Source organism: Lonchura striata, chromosome 5 (genome assembly GCF_050655825.1).
Source record: "Lonchura striata isolate lonStrDom1 chromosome 5, ASM5065582v1, whole genome shotgun sequence".
Classification (NCBI taxonomy): Eukaryota; Metazoa; Chordata; class Aves; order Passeriformes; family Estrildidae; genus Lonchura; species Lonchura striata.
The window spans coordinates 26088577-26109647 of record NC_140707.1 but is presented as its reverse complement, the minus strand read 5'-3'; the positions used below and the strand labels follow the sequence as shown (position 1 = coordinate 26109647).

Sequence of the window (21071 nt, the reverse complement as noted above, 5' to 3'; positions counted from 1 at the left end):
GGGTAGGGGTGGAACATCCTTAACCATGAAAAGACAGCAAAATACCAAATACTGACAATTTCAACTGAAAAACAAGAGAGAAATGTATACACACACCCATCACTGTCATCAGCTATGGCAAATTAATTTTTTCGTGTGTCACATAGCCATGCTTAGGGCCTGATCAAAGACTGTAGGTTCCAGAGGAGCTGAGGAATTCGTTTGAACTTGCACAAAGTCTGTCCTGTGCTCCTTATGTGAGCAGTTTACAACTGACAAGGAGCTGGTGGTGCGTGATCAAAACCAAATTCAGCTCCATCCTCCTCAGGCATACACTGGGTTGCTTAATTGAGGAATCAGTATTAGTCTCACGAGTAACCTTATCCAGGAAGAATTAAGACATGGTGCAGGAAAACTTCTTAAAAAATAGTGGGTGACTGGGAAGACAGAATCCCAAGACTGATATTTGATAACTCAGAGTAAGATATTTCCAGGAATAGTATTTAAAACACACCAGCTCTACCCATGCCCTGGGAGAGCCACAGGGAAGACAGCAGTGCAGGACTTCAGCACAGGTTGGCTCTGCTGCTAAAAACTGTGCCCTCTAATGAAATTGGGGCTCCTGCCCTGGGGAAAAACCTTGTGGACAGCAGCCAATCTACCTGCTCCAGTTTTCAAAACAAACAGCATGGTTTGGTTCATGTAAATATAAGGTTAAAGGCTGGCTAGACAGTCAAAGTGAGCAAACCAGAAAAATCTTAGCCAAAAAAACCCCTAACCACAAATCATTTCTAAGAACACCACTTGAGGTTGCTGCTTAGCGTTTCTGGTGTGCTCAGCACTGTGTGCCTTGTGACTCAGATGCAAAAAGCAGGGAGTTAATCACACCCCTCTCAAAGCTGATCTTCCAAGTGTGTACCTTCAGATCATACGGCCTCCACCCATCCATCCTCCTAGGTTTGGAGGAGTTCCACAAAAATACCACCAAGCTATCACAGTGGTCTCCAAATTGCTTCTCAACACCCTTTCACCAAAGCAGCAGCATAATTAAGACCACTGCCCCACTAGGCAGCACCCCTGATCTCACACCTTTTTTCCCCCCTCTATGTCCAGCTATGATTAGTTGTCCCACATGTGTAACTGTGGGCTTCGGGACAAGCCACCACACAGCAGCATCATGATGGTTTTATGTCTCCAAGTTTGGCTTTGCTGGTGCTGTCAGCCTCCACCACTCAGCCAACAAACATTAACAGCAAAGACACAGTAAATTGGCCACTTACAGACCCCACTCTCACCTCTGGTATCTCCTACACAGCACAGACTTACTCAGGAAGTATTCCCACAGAAAGCTTTTACTCAAGGTCACACAAAGCAAGTGCAAATCAAACTCAGAAAGCCCCACAAGTAATGGAAATGGATTGCCCAAGTATTGCATTCACAGACTGATACAGCTTTCCAGTACTTGCTGATTTGCTAGGATTTTTAAGGCATGGCTTGCTATTCCACCTGGAGATATCTTTCCACTTCCCTGGGAGTGCAAAGTCTAAATCAGCAGGGAGCAACACCCTTCTGCTGGAGACTGCTGTCCTGCAGGAAGACAAGGTGGGTTTTGGAAAGACAAAATGTTTCTGCCTCTTGAAACCCATTGCAGGGCTGTTCCATCTCATTCATTTCCATATTATTTCCAAATTAATGCAGTTTGTAGGCTTACAGCACTGGGCAAGAAGAATGAGTTCACCACAATTGAGGCACAGATCTATGTGCTTAAACCAGTATGAACCTAGTTCAAGTGACATGCCTTATCTGGACAATGTGTGGGTTCTGGGGTGGAAAAAATATCATACTGGAAAATGAATCAAAATATACTTGGGTAGCACAATTTCCCTATTTTCCAATTTCTTTATAAAATGTCATGAATCTTCAACTGCAAAGCATTTTGCTGCATTTAAGCAGAAAACTTCAAGTGGAAATCATGGCACTATTACAAAACACAGCATCATCAAGGCTGGAAGAGACCTTCAAGATCATCCAGTACAATTGCCAACAAAGCAGCACCACAATCACCCCTGAACCATACACTCAAATGCCACATCCAAACACCTCTTGCACACTTCCAGACAGCCTTCAATTTACACAAAGGTATGCCAAGCCAAGAAAAGCAGGTGTTTTCCCCTGTGCTCACTGTCCAGCAAGGAAAAAGACAATGTGGATGAAGCCTATGTGCCAATTCCAGAGGCATTTGTGGATACTTAGCCCTCCTGTATCAAGTCCTACTACTTGAAGGAGGAAATAATGAACAGAAGGATAAGTCAGAAGCTAACATTTAATTATGTTACATAGTTTCATTGAGATTGATTACTTTCCGGATTCAGCTGTAGAGTTTGGGGTTGGTTTTCTTTTTTTCCCTTTCTAGTGTATATTTACTCTGCTAAACTCACTTTAACTGCAGTCCACAACAGTTCTCAGTTCTGTGTTTTTGTTATTTTTTTCATCCAAATTAACTCCAGATTATCTCAATAATATGATGCACTCACTTCCAATGAAAAATATGCTGTGGTAGGGTCAATTCCACCTGTTTTCCCCTCTGGTATTTTATGCAGGTACTCACAGCCCAAACACAATATACCACTTCACAGAATGTTTGCTGTAAGCGGGTTTGTGCTAGAGTAAAAAGCTCTAATTTTAGAAACAGCACAAAGTTTTACAAGATGTTTGGAGTCTTCTTTTAACCCTAAAGGGGCAACACTGTTAATGAGCCTGCACAGGACCAGATGGAGATGCAGAACTCGGAAGAAAGAAATGTGAGCTGGTGTTTGCTATGAACTGGGTGGGGCTGGATCCTCCTAGGCCACTCTGTTGTATTAGGGAGCGGTGCAGAACCCTGAAAGAGCCACACACAACTGTGCACAGGCTATTTTCAGCTGTTATGCAGTTATGTGAAAGAGGAAAGACTATTTCCACTTTGCATGTATTTATATTTTGCCCCTGACATTTCTAAATTCTGACTTCCCTGAAGCAAGCCTTTCTGCAAAGAGAAGCCAAATATAATTCTTTTTCCACTGGTTTTTATGAAAATATATGAGGACATTGTAGTTTGCGCAGCATCTCCAATGAACTGAAAGTGCTGTGGAAGACAAAGCCCTGTAAAAAAAAACAAGATGAGACACCAAAAAGATATTTGTGATTACACATACTGTGATGGCAAGCTCTTTTTTCCTTGATTCTTCTGCAAAAAATCACATCCCAAGTTTTACCTGTATTTGCTTTCCAGACAGCCAGCCTAGTAGCAAGGAGTTTTCTGGGCAACATATCCAAAATAAAGAGAAAAATACAGACATCAAAACCCAAACATGACAGCATTGTGACTGATAGCTCTCTCACTGACCCCAGAGAGCACCATTAGATTTAATTCCAGTGACTTCCAGTTTAAAACGTTGAGTTCAAAATGTTTCTATGCAGCCCAGTAGCAGCTCTGTTTCACCCAGACCTCCAGGTCCTGATTAGCTGCAGCCATTAAGTGCTGCAGACCACCTCATAGTTTAGTACAACCATTCCTCCAACTGAGGAAACCACAAATCTCCAGCCAAAAGAAAGGCTGAAAGTTTCAACAAGCTTAAATAATTCATATAACCCAGTAAGTTGTACATGTAATTCAGAGACCATCCTGATGAAGGAGGTTATAAAGAGAACAGTGTTCTTATTTGACAATGGCAAAGAGTAATATTTGAAGCAACTGCTTACTAACCCCAAACTGTTAGCCTACTCAAGTTCCATGTCATACCACGCTGGTTTCGCCTGGAACAGAGTTAGCTTCCTCCACAGTGGCTTGTGTGGGGCTGTTTTGGATAGAGTATTTGGTTTCTAGCTGGGGTTAAACCACAACACTTAACTGACATGGGTGGAACTGGAGATGGAAATGCAAGAGCACTGCTTGAATGGAAAAAACCTCCTCTTCTAAGAGGAACTTCCAGTTAACACTGCCAGTCATCTTATTTTTTAAACTGAGGAAGAATCAACCTTTATTTTATGCAAACAAGCCACATTCCTGCATACCACTCAAGAACACTATTTTTTCCACACTGAGTCATTACTCAGGCACACCCTGGAAGAAGCAGGATACAATGAAAAAATGAAGAAAGAAAGAAAAAAAAAATACCCGGGTGGCAATGAGACAACGCTCGGTGTCATCAAGTCAGCAGGGCTGGCCACCCAGGCACCATGGAAAACTCTCACCAGAGCCAGCAGCTGCCTGGCCTGTGCAGCACAGTCACAAAAAGGAGCAGCATTTCCTGACAGAGCCCTAGTTCAGGTCTGCTGAGCTGAGTGCACTCAGGACACTCAAGTTTCTCTTATCACAACCATGTTTCACTATGCTGTGCCAGACACTTTGGACTCTGCATAGTTTTTGCTCAGGGATATGTTAAAAAAATACTTTACAAGGAGAATAACACTGAGCTAGATTTGGTTTGAGAGGTTTTCCAAGTAAAACCAGTTGCAAAGGGATTTTAAAACTTACACTAGAGCTCAAAGACAACATCAAGAAAGATTATTTATACTGACAAAAAGGACCAAATTTTTCATCTATGACACCCTGTCTGGTGGCAGAAGAACCACGGCCTGTGAAAACCTTCAAGCTCACTCACACAGAGCTGAAAACTGTCTTGTTTACACAGAAAATCCTTTTTTTTTTTTTTTTGGGGGGGGGCGGGCAGGATTGATGCTGGTACATGAATGTTTTGCTCTTTCCTGCCTTAATTCTACATTTTCTTAATACAGGCTATCTTTCTGTCCTTATCAGGGTCCTAAAAACTTCCTAATCTAAAAATCTGTGAGTTGTGCAGCTAGGAGAAACCAGCCTGTGACCACTGCCCAACAGAGACTTCTCAGGCTAACCTTCATCTCCTCTTTCATGCTCTGTTGCTGCTTATTGCCACTCATTTATGCTCCTTCAGTACATTCAGTTCTAACTCCGTGTGAAATGCTCCACTAGAAGCCAAATAAATTTTCTGTATGGCACTGCCCTTGCCCTGTAGCTGGGTAAAACTATCCATAGGGAGGAAGGAAAGCAATCCTCCCTCCCATCCCTGAACACCAGCAGCTTTGGAGCAGTCATGCAGTTTGAGACCACTAGAGGCCCCAGCAAAACCATTTAACTTCAGCCCGAGTGACTAACAGCAGGGAAACATGCTGAATTCCCAGAAAAGTTGACATTCTGGAAAGCACAAGGCTAAGGATGCCCATGTTAAAAGTGTAAAATGTGGCTGCAGCACTGCCTTGTGCTCATAGTGGGAGATAATGACACCAGCTTGGACAGGCTCACTCCATCTTCAAACATCATAAACCTGTCACAGGAAAAGTAACTTCATGCAATAAAGTTGGACTGGCTGGACCTTAGACTTTCTTCACAGTGCTTATTTGCAACATATCACATCTTCAGCTGCACTGGTTTACAGTGAATCTACATTTTTTGATGGGACCTAAAAGCAAAGTAGCTTGACTTCTTCAAAACAAATGCAAATTGCCTTACAGCAAAAAATGTGATGTGAAACCTTTTCCAGCTCCAAAATAAGCCACAGATCTGGCTCATCTACAAGGATCAGGTTATCACTAACACAAACAATTTGATTAAACAATGTTTTCCCATATGTTTTCACACACAGCACTATGGGGCTGCAGGGATACTCTAGGGGTTTGCCTGCAATCGTCAGTCCATTTAATCCTTTAATGAATTTAAACTGTAGCAAAAGACAAATGGACTGCAAGCGTTCAAAACATGTAGTAGTACTCCTGGGAGGGAACAAAAGATCTCATTGTACAGCTCCACTAAGTTCATCTAGGGCTCTGGTAGAGTCTCTCTTTTCCTCCTCTTTGAACAGAAGCTGAATAGAAGCAGGAATGAGAATTGGCTCTGCCATTACCCCATTGCCAGACTCGTCTCTGTGAATACATTGAGGCTGCATGAGAAGTTATTCACCCACAACAACATGGGCTCTCTCTCTCATTTACCAGTCAATAGACACGTCTCTCAAAGGTCAACTTCATGGCCATCTGGGAGGACTGGCTATGGTGGAAAAAGGCTGGATGGTGCAGGGTCAGAAGCAGAGATCAGACTGACACTGCAGCCTGAACAGCTGCAAACTTTTTATTCCAGAAAAACAACACCCATGGCTTCTCTCTCCTTCCAAGACACACAAAGGAGTTCCCGCTGATCTGTGTATTTGGCATAGCTCTGATACAGATCGAACAGCCAGTAGCTCATTTCAAACTCTTATTCTAAGAGCAAGATGTTTATGTTATTTATTACCAGTCTGGAAGCATGCTTATTTCAAATACATTGCACATTATATCACTGTGCAGTGTTTGCTTAGCCTTGTGTATCGCTTGGAAAAAGAAACCAAACCAAACCTAGAAAGCTTTCAAAACTAAGAGTCAATTTTCCCAACATCCTCATCCTTCGCTTACAGCAACAGTACCACTGATGTGGCTTCCCATAGCTTCTGCAATCTCCATACACTTACAGATTTTCTTCTACCTACATTACAACCCAGAATACAAAAGCATATCTCTTTCTAGTGCATGGTCCTGGCAGACAAATCCAAAGTTTTTGTAAAAGATTACTGAAAAAAAAACTTTTAAAAATTGCAATTAGGTGAAAGACAAACAAGACAAAAGACAAAATTCATTAAATTCACCCCGACTTCTTTTACCACTAGATGAAGATTCACTACCAGTGATTTTAATGATGAAGCACAACTATTACAATCAGAAATTCTCTACTTGAGGATGGTTCTCGCAAATTTGAAACACACAAGATTTTTTTTTAATCTCTATACAAGTTCTCTTTTTGATGACACACCCATGTATATTTTATACAGCAGCCTCCTGTTTCACAGACTGCCATGAGAAAACACATTAAGTGCACTTTGAAGTTTTATCAGAAGCATGGGTGCACAATTAAGAATAATTGTGTCACACAGGCCTTCACAGCATCTGACAGCATTGCCCTATTAGGAAAGTAGAAAGGGGCAGCAACAAGTGCAGTACCATCCTCCAAACATTTTGGCAGATTCTCCCTTTGGCAAAGCCTGTAGTAGCAACTATTGCCTCAAATGCAGCCAAAGGGAAAAAAAAAAAAAAAAAAAAAAAAAAGTAGACATTAAAAAGTACTAACACTGGTCAGGCACTGACTCTGCAGAAGACACTGGGGTAGGGGAAGGCTTCATCAGTACTCCTCTTTTTCCTACCTATGCTATTAACCCCTTTAGTCTAATTATTTTTTCAAACATTTTAGGGACAGATAGAAATTCAAATGGAGGGATGTCCCTCAATGTATTTTAAACTCTCTTAATATGCCTATACGAAATGGCAGAGTAAAAGATAAGCAGCAGGTACTATAACCAATTACATTACCTCTTCCTTCCTCTTCAGTTTTGCTGCTCTTTAACAACACATTAACACTTCATTATTCTTAAACTCAGACTGAAAGGCAAAAGAGTAGATTTTATTTGATTTCACCCAGATTATATATTCAATGTCTTAGAAACAGTAGATGTGTTCTCTTTAGCTCCTCCGCCCTTAACAGACCACAAACATGGAAAGAGAAAAAATACCACTGCTTTTCTGAAAGGTTTCTAACCTTGAGCTAAACTACATAAACACTTTCCTTGCACACTGCAAAATGCCTGGGAAACCCTGAAGGATAAGAACTTCACGATTTCCAGACAGACACATTTCTTTCTGGTCTGGTGTTTGGTGTTTAATTTTTTATACTTTGCAATAGCTAAAGCATAACAGCTCTGTCATATTCAGGGAGGAAGCAGGGACATACCCAAAGCCAGGGAGCTAGAGCACATTCACTGCTATTATTTATTTGCAAAAAAACCCCCACAAAAAACCTCAAAACAAAACCAACAAAAAATAAACAAACAAAACCACCAAACCAATGCCTCCTCCTCAAAAAAGACCCCCAAAACCAAGCCAAATCAAGCAAACAAAAAATCCACAAACTATGGATTGCTATACAAATGCTCAAGTGTTGTATTAAAACACATCTAGTTCACCAAGAGAACTTTCAATTATCTGCTACAAATATGCTTCTGAAGTTTCTCATCTGTGTGTTTAAGGCTGACAAGTTTGAAGCTCTGAAGAGAAAAGGCACATAAATGTGTCTGTGTTTGGAGCAAGAGCTTTGGGGAAGGTTAGACGGGAAACCCTTCACTTCACTGTGATGCATTTTCACAACGCACACATGGGGCAAAGCCTCCTGTTCACACTGAAATACTAAAGCCACATTAAACCAGCTCCAAGACAAAGATGAAACTAAGTCCTCCATGCTTTGCATCATGTTTTATGTGCATGCCACAGAAGGCTAAATCATTTAGTGTCTTTGCTCATCTAATAGCCAGAGTTCCCTCAGATGAGGAGGATTACATACTTACTTGTAACTATCTACAAACTGCTGCTTGCCCACAGCAAGAATTGCAAAGCAGCAATATCAAACACCAACCTTGAGTGCTCTGCACCACACTGCTGGTGGGATTTTGGTATATCTGTAATCTTAGCACAATAAAAATTATACATGAACTCAGGGTGCTTAGTTCCAAAGCCTTGTATCAGATGACACAAATGACCTTTGCTACCCATGTGCAGGTAGGGGAGAGAGATAAGAGTGAAGAGGAAGTTAATTGCATTCCAGCTGCTGAAACCTTGTTATCCAGGTACCTTTTAATTGATGTGGTTCTGCTTCCAGATCACCTTCCCTGAACTGCTCCTCTAGTGGCCCCAGGCTCTTTTCTCCCCACCTTCCAACAAGGGTTAAACAGAGTGATTCACAAGCTAGATTCCTCTGCACCTCTCTTTTCTCTAACAGAGATAGTCAAAATGTCACAGCATTATATAATGCTGCCAGAAACGTGACTACCTGAAGAACAGGTTTGAATATAGAATGTAAAACATTTATAAGAATGATTACATACCAGAACAAAGTAGTGCATCCTTCACAGGCCACAGCAGCCTCTCCCACCTCTAGGAGATACTGCTTGCTTTATTCCTCCTTACACTTAAGCTGCAGGAAAAAAACTAACGAGGAAAAGCACTTTGGAACAATTGGCCTTTTTGGTGGGAGCTGACAGCAGAGTTTGATCCACACCCCCGCAGGGTTTCATCCCTGGCCTGCCTGGCAGCACCCTGTGTTTCAGCAGCAGTGGGAAGAGTCCTGCAGACACTACCAGGGAGAGTTTCACCAAGAGGGAAGGCTCAGCTAAGACGACACATACAAATGAGACCGAGGGCATGCCAAGCCAAGTCAGACTAAAGACCACTGTTCACTGCACCCAGACTGGCCCTGCAAAGCTGAAACACTTTTCAAAGGACTGAGAAACACATTCGCTTGAATACACGAGCACACACAAAGCCCTAGTTTAGAAAGATGCCTGATACACCACCTGACTCAAGCTATGAAAATTAAAATATACCCACAGATTTTTTTTCTGTTGTGTATTGGGACACATGAGCCTCCAGATGCTAAAAGACAAGAAGGCAGATGTCTAGACAACCCCTAAGGGCTGAACATCTCTATTAAGACATTTTCTCCTTTTCTTTCCTAGTGATAGATCCAGTCTGCATGACCCAGAATACACTGTCACAGCCCTTTTCCCCAGCCATACAGTGATTTTTACATCTGTGCTGCCTCTTACAGCAACTGCACATTATGAAGTCTGTGTTCAGAGCCCACTTTAAATGCAGACTAAGTTTTAGAACCCAGTCCCTGTTCTGCCTCCCAAGGACACTTACCAAAGCACATTCCTTACAAGTAAGCCAAACAAACAGAAAAGTGTTTAGATAACTAAGGAGTTTCCTTCTTGTTTGAAAATAGAGGCGTGACCAGCAAGTGTGAGCTCCTGCAGTGTCACCCAGGGGGTTCAGATGCAGGCAGCCAAAGAGACGAGCTCTGATCATAGAGGACATTGTTGCATGTAAAACGGAACACACAGAATCACTCGTGTCTCAAGATCATGGGACAAAAAACAAAACAAAACAAGAATGTGAACAAAACCACAAAAAAAAAAACTCTCAACCAACTAGAATGACTTATCTGGGATAGCTCTAAAAATCAGGGATATGTTTCTAGAAACATTCCAAGATTAAAGCCTTCTACAAGAAGCAAAAAGGTAGAGTTTGTAGCTGCCAAAGGGAAAAAAAAAAATTGCACTGAATTGTACTTCAAACAAGCACGTTTCTTTATTGACTCCAAGAACACAAAGTTACCTACTTTCATTCATTCCAACACTACTACTCTGGTGCCAGGAATGCAGCATCAGCAGACAACTCAAGCACTGAAGAAACCAAAAAAATTACCTTTTTACTGACAGAGGTCAGCCCAGGGGTAATCCTGCACTGAAAGGTGCAAGTACTACAATAAGAGACAATAATTAAACAGGAAATTCTCTGGTAACAGCTGTGAAGTTTTTAATCCAACACCTATCACTGGATATTTCCTAGCCAATTGCCCAAGAAACTTAGAGGAGATGACTTATCAGAATTTAACCTTCATATTTAAATTAAAGAAAACAAACTGCAGTTATGGTATTTTTAACTCAAAGCATTCATACTGCAGGTTAACCAAAACAGTCTCATCTGAATTACATCCTTTATACCTGACATTTGAACTGCCCACGCTGGAGACTGGGGAGTGAAAAAAGTGAAGAAGGGTACAGAATGTTATTCTTTGTACTCATTTTCCTGATTTAACTAGAATTGCATCCTGAAATATATTTCCAGTTTTCCTAATGACCCTCTTATCCCATTTCAACATATATTGTATGAAGATCCTCTATTCCCAAATATTACCACAGTAACATTTTAAGTTCTTACACTGTTTTTTCACATATGCCTCCAGTATCACAGGAACAATTCATCTATCAATTCTTATTCCCTATAATATGCAGCTATTGAAGTTTTTATTAATTTCTTTAGTATAAAATTTATTGCAATTCCATCAACAGGGCATAGAGTGTATTTATAGCAGCAATCAGAAAAGCTGGGTGTAAATGGTGGCTCAGTCACTCCAGAAACAGTATCTGCATAGCTACACAACCCAAAATAGACCCAAAACATCTTCCAACAGAGCTGATCTTCTGCAGAAAAAAAACCCTTTCCAGTAAAGCACCAGAGTTTCCTCCTTTATTTCAAACACAGATCAGACACACAAGACACAGAACAGCTTTGAATAAGAAGTTTAAAATGCGTAATAGTTTCCTCTCTTATTATGTAGAGTTTATATAATAAATAACATACAAGTTTTGCCTTGTAGATACCTTGCTTGTGTTACCATATGAGCCAGCTCCTTCTACTGCAGTACCAGAGCTTTTGCTGCAAAGCTCTCTTTTTGAAGTTATAGGCTTATAAAAAACCCTAAAAGAAACTCCAGTAAAATAAAAACCTTCTTCCCCTGACTGCAGGAGTGAGGTTTGCTTATCACCTGAACTGGGTCCACATCAGTCACAACAGCCAAAAGACTATATAACAATAAAGAAACAGGCCTAGCAAATTTTAATATTGCTGCCTCTGGATGAAAAGTTTGGGTTTTTTTTTCCCTTGCTCAATCATTTAGAAACAAGAGTTTCAGGGAAGACTAAACTATTCATGAATATGGGCTGAATTTACAGAAGGGTTCACTCGAGGACAACCCCCTGCAACTCACACTGAAACTGAGGCGGGAGAGGGAAAGGAACGGTTTCAATTCTGACAAAAACATTCAGATGCTGAGCATGGGGAACAAAAGCCAAGGCAACCGAGGGCCACAATCAGCCACAATATGGTGACCACGGTTCCCAACAGCCCCACTCAGGCGGCACACAGCAGATCCATGCTGGAATCTCCTGCCTGGCCACAGAGGGAAGAAGGGCAAATGGGCACGGGGCAACAGCTCCTGCTCCAAGAGCCGCCAGTCCGGCTCGGAGCTGCCCTCGCCCTGAGCCCAGTTGTCCTTAATTAACGCCAAGCCTGGAACACATTCCTGCTGGGACAGACCCGAGGTCAAGCCCCAATGAAGAAAAAAGCTTCAACAAAGCACATACAGGGATGTGCCACTGGGAAAAAACATGGGCTGCCCTTTTTCTCCTGCTGTCTTTCCATCAACTCCTTCCCTTGGGGCTCTTGGGTTTAAATACAAACCACACAGGCAAAAATGAAGCCCAAGGTAAACCACTCTAACATGAGGTCACACCAAACAGTCAAATTACCCTAAACTACCCAAATTATGGGTTGTTGTTGCTGCAAGACTTCCCCCTGTACCCAGTCTCCACCCCCCACACACTGTCTAGTGGAACTGCCACAATTTTTCCCTTTGAAAATGTTTTTTTGGGGAATAAGTTATTTCCCCATATTTATGCCGTCAAATGCGAAAATAAAGATGTAGATTTTCTTATTTTCTTTTTGTGTTGTGCTAAAAAAAGAAAATCTGGCCACTGCAGAACCATGTGTACTTCAGTGAGGATGAGCATCTAGAAGCCAACAGCTCTGGGACAAGAAAATCCTGTAAAAACAATAAATAAACATTCAAAAGAAGCAAAGGGGAAAGGCATTTGTTTGCACACTAGGGTGGGGCAGCAGCAGAGCACTAAAGATACAAATTATTCTTTTTCCTTTCTGGTTAGCTTTCTGTATAATCCCTCTAAATAGCAGTAATTTGGGGAACAGCATCAAATTCCTCTCTCAGAGACCACTCAGTTCATACCCTTTATTCAACTGCAGCTACAGCACAATGGGAAGAATTATATTGGTTACTTTTTTCTGCTCAGGGTGAGATTAAATCTACTCAACAAGCCTGTATGGAGACACCCAAAACACATCAACCGAAATAAAAAGCCTGGGGAAGGAGGGATCTGAAACACTTAAACCCAGCTTTGTTGATAGGCAAAAATAGTAGGAAGTTAGACCCAAAAGTCACTTAATTATAAGCAGGACAACAGTATGAAGTGGCAGCAGTGAAACCATAATGCAACGCTCTGACTCACATCATGTATGCACAGCAAAGCAATATGCTCCTGCCTGGGGTATTTTGGGAATCTGTGTTCCAATATATGCTGTAACTGCAGCATTCCAGCCTTCTGATTTAGGCCCAAATAGCTCCTTTTATTAAGGTTCCTTTACTGAAGAAAAATACTGTGTTGCAAGCACAGTTTCTTACCTAGAAAGTGGCCATTCATACACAAAATTGCTCTTACATGTGCCACATAGCTTTCATGAGGCATTACACCCAATTAAGTCCCAGCAGGGCTGCCCCTTAGGGATTACTCAAGAGAATGGATGTTTCAGGCTCTATGGCTTTGCACACAACTTGCTATCAGCTGCAAGTGCTGGCCCATTTTCCCACCCTGCATCTTCATGATGAATCTGCAAATTTAGCTCCACCCCACCCGATGATAATAAATAAAAGGTAAATAATTAAATATAAAAGAGAGGCTAGCTGCTGAAGTCAAACTGAGTTTTGCATTTCTCTCATAGAGCAGCTTCTGTGAACTGCTTTGCCCACCTGCTGCTCTGACACCTGGCCAAGCTGGCAGGAGCCTCTTCCCAGCCCCTCTTCCCAGCCCTGAGTGGGAGCAGCAGCAGCCGCTTGGCACAGGAGATCAGGCAGAGGAAAGCCTCCACCCTGCGGCACAGCTTTTTCAATCACCACTCAGCCTCAAGACTTCTAAAAACAAGATCAAGACAATGAAAGATCTCAGTGATATGATGGCAGCCAATTTTTTTTTTTTTTTTTAATGTGCACACAAATGAATCAAAAGTTCCTGTCCGATAATGTCTTCCAGCACACAACTCCCAGCCAGTGGCACATGCCAGGCTGGGGTGGAGAGCTCCAGGCATTCATGGCTCTAACTGGAAGAACACCCAGTGCCTGGCAGTATCAGGAGTTTTATTTCCTAATTTCCACTCTCAAAACAGTTGGTGCAGAAAGAAGTGTGTGTGGAAAAATATTTCATGTACATATATTTGTTATTTATGTATTAAAAAAAAGATTTGTATGGTTTAATAAAAAGAAAAATCAGTATTTGAGATATCTTTTCTGTTATTGATTCTGGACTAAAGTTCTGACAAGCAGAAAACCTCTGTTTTTTACAGGATCTCTTGTTTCTCCTTATGCCAGTGTTGCTTTAAAATAATAGGGGAAGAGAAAAATAACTTTCAGCATTTTCCCACAGTTCTAACCCCCACCAGCAAGAGCAAGGTTTTAAATATATAAATAGCCTGGCAAGTGCATACTATAAACCACACAACATTTCAGGGCCACTGTCTTAAAGAAAACTATTAATATTCAAAATAGGATGTAGAGAAGGTGGTAAGGGTTACACTTGACATATTTCTGTATCTACTTTTGAAGAACACCGAGTACCTCACAAAAAAATGTTGTACCAGGTGCTCTCCCCCCACCCCCATTTTATTTTCCTTGGGCAGCTCTCCCAGCACCACTGGTATTTGGCTCCTCCTTAAGCCATGACAGCTTTTAATTGAGACCAGTGGCTAAGAGAACATGCTCTAGAGTTTGGAGGAGAGAGGAGTCCCCCCCAAAAGCCAGTAAACAGAGTTTCAGGATATTAAGGCAGGAAGATGCAGAAGGGTTCAAAAGGGATGTGGCTGCCCCAGCCTCCACCTTGCTTGAGATTTCCAAAGCAACTGCACCAGCAGGAGCTGCAGTGTTCCCTCATGCAATTGGACATCTGACACCCACAAGGTCCCACATTGCCAAATACAAAAGAATGCATATTTCCAGACAGTGCACACTATTTCTGTGGAGAACATTTTTATTATGGTTATAGGAAGTTGCCGAGAAGTAAGATCTCAGGAAGCTGAGAAGAGGAACCAGATCTTTGAGGGACTAACAAGAACCACAAGAGTTGCAATAGGATTGCTAAAACAGAAGAAGTAGATCCCTTACGGGCAGGATTAAACCTTACACTTCAGTTATAAAGCAAATCCTGCATTCGGGGGAGGTGGAGAACTACCATGAAATCTCTCTCCATAGCTGAATTTGAAGCTCCTTTGTTCTGTCAGACTTATCTACCTTTCCCCTCTTGCTGCACAGCTCAAGGGTGAACACAGCCTCCATGCCCCCCATGAAAGCAGCTCAAGGGAATAACAGGAAAGGAGAAGAGGGCTCCCCAAGAAGCCGAGGCTTCACTCACTCTGCTGAAGCTGCAAACTCCAACCTCAGCCTGGCTGTTCTGTGTCTGCCAAAAAACCTTTGAAGTGAATTCTTTGAAGTTGGCCAGAAGCGGCTCTGAACTGGGAAGAGCGACGAGGAGGGTGGATGGGGGCCGGCCACGGGCTTTGATTCCCACACAGTGGAGTCCAAGTCAAGCTTGGATTCAGCGGATAAAAAGGGCATTTTTTTTAAAAGTCACCATTTATTTTACAGGTAAGAGGAGATGTAAATCCTAACTGATATTCACAAGATGACCCATGGGCCAAACTGCAAGTCTCAGCAAGTGCTACAAGATACAGAAGTGTACACTTATTTCAGCCTCACACTGCTGCAAACATCATCCCTTAAAAAACTCCTCTATGATAGAACTGGACAAGATACCAAAGCCCTTCACCATGTGTACTTCTGCAGAAATGACTGACAATTCCCTTAAAGCTCTCTGCAACAAGGACAAAAGGAGCTTGTAAAGCAAGTTTGAGCTTCTCAGGGGCAACCAAGAGTGGGAACCATGTAAAACTGGCATTTTCTGGAATCCTTCTGCAAAGGGCATCTCTGATCCTCCTTTTCAGTATTTAACATAGTATCACACAGACTATAATTCTAAGGGTTACATCTTTGAAGAGGAGCAATAACAAGCCTGGCTTAAAGTAACAGCCTGCCTTAAAGCAATCCTGATCCACTGGGACTTGGCAATATATTATCCCTGTGAGCAAGGAGCAAAGGAACACGATAATAAAATAAAAAAACAGCTGAAAGCATTACACACTAGAAACATTTCATCCTCCTTATGAAGCCTGAGGACCAAAGGAACAGAGGCAGTAACTGCAGCGCTGAACACACGCAGGCAGTTTTTCAGCAAACTGATGAATGGGAATTTGGGAAGTTTCTCTTGCACAGAGTAAGGAATGAGGCAGAGCAGGCAACCAGTATTTGGCCCACAGAACTATGAAAATGTTAGACATTATTTGATCATGCAAAAAAAGTGCAAAAGTTCAAATGGAACCAGTTGCACATAGAAGACCACACCAAGAATAAAGAGTCTGAAATTCTTGGACCCTGGGTTTAGTCATACTCAAGTATTGCTTCTGTTTTCCCTTTCCCAAAAGCTGCATATTCTTTAATACAATTACTTTCTGTTATAATTTAGCACTTATTGTAGAAGGGCTTTCCATTCAGTCCTTGACTAGCTGCATGTAATAACCAAGAGGAGAGATGAAGATTTTTGTTTCACAAGTTCTCTTGCTCCATTTTATAACCATTTCTCACAGAGCTTTTTACAAGCCAGTATTTTAAATTATCTTGGTAAGGAAAAGGAACTTGTCAACGCTATTTCGTTTTTATTTGCTCTGCTAATTTAGCAGCTTTTTGCAACGGACTAAATCAAATTACTTTCAATTTTGAAATCTAAAAATGCTTTGCAGCCTTGTTTAACACATGAAGATTTAAAGTACACGTATTATTTGAAACACAACACACCAACGTCTCACAGTGAAAGGAAAACATTTCCTTATAATAAAAATGATGCAGGATTTATTGTACAGCCCTGAGTATAAAGGCCTTTAAGACTGCTAAAATGGTGCAACAGTTTCTACATTATTGTATTGCAGCAACTTGTACATCAAATTTGCAGAGCTCACAGACAAGTTGCCTTTGTTACTCTATTCAATCTCACTGGGTTGTGGTTTTCTGTTTTGCTTTGCTTTTTAATTAATTACTTCAGATCTGTAATTTGAAATCACTTAACAGTTCCACTGGGCTGCTTTTAGGAACACTTCTCATCTCTTTGCCTACAGAAGCATAACTTGTTAGAAATTACATGAAGAAATATTGCAGTTCTAGTGCAGGAAGAAGAGGTTACTTAAAATAAGCACAGCAGCAAATGTGTTAAGCAGAAATATATTTAACTGGCCTGCTGGCCACAGTCACTTGCTGAAGCCAGGAACATCCTCATGCAAAGTAGCTTCAGTTAGCATGATGTTAAAAAACACCCAGTACTATTTAAAAAACTTTCAGTTTCAACAGTGTTTAACCAGATAAAGCACAGTTCTTAGCACTAAGACAGTTTGCAGACATAAGAATTCTTTCTCATCTGGGACACCACAGCATGCAAATGAAAAGATTTTGAACTAGACCCTGAGCTAAGCCCTCTCAAGTTGTGTATTTAGCATGTCATCAACACAATGAGCCAATAAATTGCTGCCCCTTCCTTCCATGCTTTGTTTTTAAAGACCTCAGTGTATTTTATTTCAGTTTATTTAAGCAAGATTTCTATCATTGCTGGTACAGAAACAGGCAAAAGTTGTTATCTTTGCAAATATGAAAAAAGCCTCTGAAAAATACATTCATATATATTAATTGCTCTGACTTCCAATTTAAAAACTTAAAACTTGTTTGTTCACTCTAATCAGCAACCACAAATCAATATTCCTTCACACCTTGACAAGTTATGGAAATGAATGACATCAAGAGCAGCACTTATAACATTTTCCTTTTTTTCCCTGACAAGCTCCAAGATCAGCAAAACATCCAGGCAATAGACCAGTTGTAAAGCTATTACTGAGCTTGCAGCACTTCCCTGAACATACAAGCTTTAGGAAGACTTCCACACTGAAGAAGAAAACTTCACACTAATGAAAAAGCAGAAGGCTAATTACTTCAGATTGTGGGGATTTCCTATGACCCCAAAGACACTGAAGAACAGATCTGAGAGCAGCTTCTAAAGATTTTCTCAGATCAGCTGCTCAGGTTCTGATGCACACATGGGTGTCAGCAAGCACTGTCTTGACAGACCTTCTGCCTGCTTTCTGAAACACCCCAGACATTCAAAATAAAGACATGTGATTCATTTTCCCAACCAACTGCTTACAAGGATTATTGATTTCATGGGTCATTAGACACATTCCTGCTTTTTTCATTGTCTCTGATGCAGAGTCGGGATGGGAGCTCAGCAGTTTCAAAATAATTATGAATTTAAGCACAGCAATGCCAGAGGAGAGAGGGGGAAAAAAGGGAAAAAAAAAAAAGGAGGGTGGGTGACAGAGATGACATGGAACAGAACACCAGTAGTTTCAGCACAAGAATTCCCAAAATACACGAAGGAATGCCAAGCCCTCTCTTTCTTCCCAAAGCACCATAAGGCAACAGCAAACAAGAGGAAGAGTTAGATAAGGAAAGAGCTGCAGCAGAGCTGGGAACTGTTTGCTGTTTGCTTCCCTGGTTGTGGGTAAACATGGAAACACTTGTATGACTTACTGATCCTCATCATTAAATTTCTGTGTAAACTCACCTATATCAGAACATTTCATCTTTGTATACTTAGAAGAGAGGGGTTTGCTACTTTTTAAAAATTCTTTTATTTCAGAAGCCTAAAAACATGAGGCACAGACTATTTTATCCTCTGATTATTTTTCTCATGGGGAAACTCAAATGAAATATGGTCAACAACAACTCAAAAAGCTGAAAACAGGTAACCTACATACCTGTATGTAATCCATACAACAGACAGCATAAATAATCCATACAACTCCATAAAAAAGGCCTGCTTATATTATGAACAATTGTACACAGCCCTTCTCTGCAGCAGCTCAGTACTAATGCTTTGGCTGAGCACTTGGAGCAGGAAGAGGTGCCAAGTGACAATGGGAGAAAAGAACTTTTGTTCAGCTTTGTTCTTCACACCCCAATCTGTGATTACTATTATTTTGATCCCCTCTAAAAGAACAAAGTTTGCATTCTGAGGTCTGCTCTGTGTGAATGAAGCAAGCCCCATTCTCTGTAGGGGACTACAGACAAGGGAGAAGCTTTCCTCCCATTCCTGATGGCACAGAACACTCCTACAATCACTGCCATCAAACAGCCAGGTCCCAATTCCTGCCCAGGCACGGCTTGCAAACCTCAGCTCTGCTCCTTTGCTGCTGTTTTTCAGGTGCAGAATGCAGGCAAGCTCATAAGTGACAAGTTCCACCGTGGAAATTTAAAACATCACCAAGCCAAGTTACCAGCCCAGTCCCTGCCAGGAAAGCAGGTAATAAATTACCAGAGCAGATTTTGTCAAAGGACCTTTTGAATCCTTAGGAGAATCCCATCCACCTGACTCCTCCAACCAACATAGCCCAAACAAGAGTCTCAGCTCAGGAGCCACCTGCAACAACCTGAGAGAGGAAATTGCACCACAAACAGAGCCCCAGGTTCACCTCACCTAACACCTCTCTTTAAATATATCCCACGAAAACAAGTCCCAAAATCCACGGTGGGTTTTCCCTATCACTTTTGTTCAAACAGTTGTCAAGTGTCATGTTCTAAATGGAGGCAAAACCAAAAAAAATCAAAGGCACAAAAATCAGACTGAATAAAGTTTGCAGTACTTGCCAATTTTCACATCACCATTTCCACCGAGACCTTGTTCATAGGTACAGATAAACACAAAATAAAGGTGGAGTGCACACATATGGACATAACATTTACAAGTGAAAACATCTAGCAACAGTAGCTTGAAAATGCCAGTGCTGTAGAAAGGACTTCTGTCTGCTTTGGAGCTTTTCCTGGCAAAAACTAATAGGCTTTAGACTCAATCTTCTAACCAGAAGTAATTCCTTACCAGCATGACTACAAGAAAAGTCTAAAAATCACCTTTCTTGTTAAAAAGTGTAATAAACATCTTAGACAATATGAATATTAAGCCTCAAATGAAACAAAATGCATTTGGGGAAACAGATAAGAGCCTTTGGCTAAAATAAACAACTAAGAAACAAAAATTATTTCCCTAATGTAAACTGGAGGAGGAAGAAAAAATATTTGCCAGTAGATTCCCATGTTCTGACCTCTGCATGAACTTTAAGTAACTAGTCTGCAATTTCTAACAGCAACAAGAAAGGAAAGTGCATAGGAAAGATACTGAAGGATCCCAGTCCTCCCAACTTTTGCTAAGCAGACAGGACTCTAGTCAACTAAAAAAAACCAAACCAAAACAAAACCAAAACAAAAAAAAAAAAACAAAAAAAAAAAAACAAAAACAAACAAACAAAAACCCAACCAGACCTTAAACTACACAAAGCTGCAGCTCTTTGGAGCAAATCACCAAAATACTTCACTGCAGCCACCACAGGTGGAACACTGCAAGTCACAGACCTATACATGCCTTGGGGACCAAGGCCAGACTCCAACTGCAAGTTTCTTCCCAAAATCTATATATGCCTTAGGGTTTAGCTACATTATCAGTTCAAGGTAAAACCAGCTTTATTTAGAAATGCCAGACACTGGATAATCTATCACAACCCAATGTTAATTATTCCCCAGCTTAATTAGTGTTAGCATAATCACCCCTCTCTACTTCAAAAGCTAATGTGTTGATAGACAAATATTCAAACTATTTTAGGGTACCTTAACATGAGGATTTTCTAGGCTGAAATAAATAACAAAGCTCAAATGCACCCACTGAACGTGTCAGAAAAGTTACAGGAGATCTTCAGCAAAGTAGGTGTTTTGCCTTCACATAGTGTTAACAAGCAGTAACTACTCAAATTAATGTGGATAAACTGATTTAAAAGTGGCACATATAGGAATAGAGCAATATTACAGTGTCTGTATTACACAGCATGTTTTTATTAAAAGAGGGTTATTCCTAAGTAATTAAGAAATTAATCATTGTCACAAACTTCAGGTTCAGCAAAGCACAGACATATACTAATACTTTTTTTTTTTTCTCATATCCCGTGGTTTGTAGCAGACAGGTCCCCAGACAAAGCAGGTAAGTTTGTTTTGTTTTGGCTGATAGGAAATAACATGCTTTTGCTACATAGGTGTGCAACATTCTCAGCACATGATTTCCCATTTTCTTGAAAAAATTGAATTCAGAAATTATTTTAAAAAGGAAAACTGATTTTTATAC

General features: G+C 41.0%; 1 protein-coding gene across 4 annotated transcripts in view; it reads right to left on the bottom strand.

Moving 5' to 3' along the window:
• The window catches only part of PTPRJ (protein tyrosine phosphatase receptor type J), a 73801-nt gene that overhangs the window by 29764 nt on the left and 22966 nt on the right, over window positions 1–21071 (bottom strand). The window contains exon 1 of one of the 4 annotated variants that reach the window (XM_085581486.1): window positions 8955–20163. The exons of the other annotated variants lie outside the window; for them this stretch is intronic. Within the exon in view, the coding sequence (XP_085437612.1) occupies window positions 8955–8972 (18 nt within the window). The 5' untranslated portion in view covers window positions 8973–20163. Of the gene's footprint in view, window positions 1–8954; window positions 20164–21071 lie in introns of those variants that run through there. 4 annotated transcript variants of the gene reach the window in all.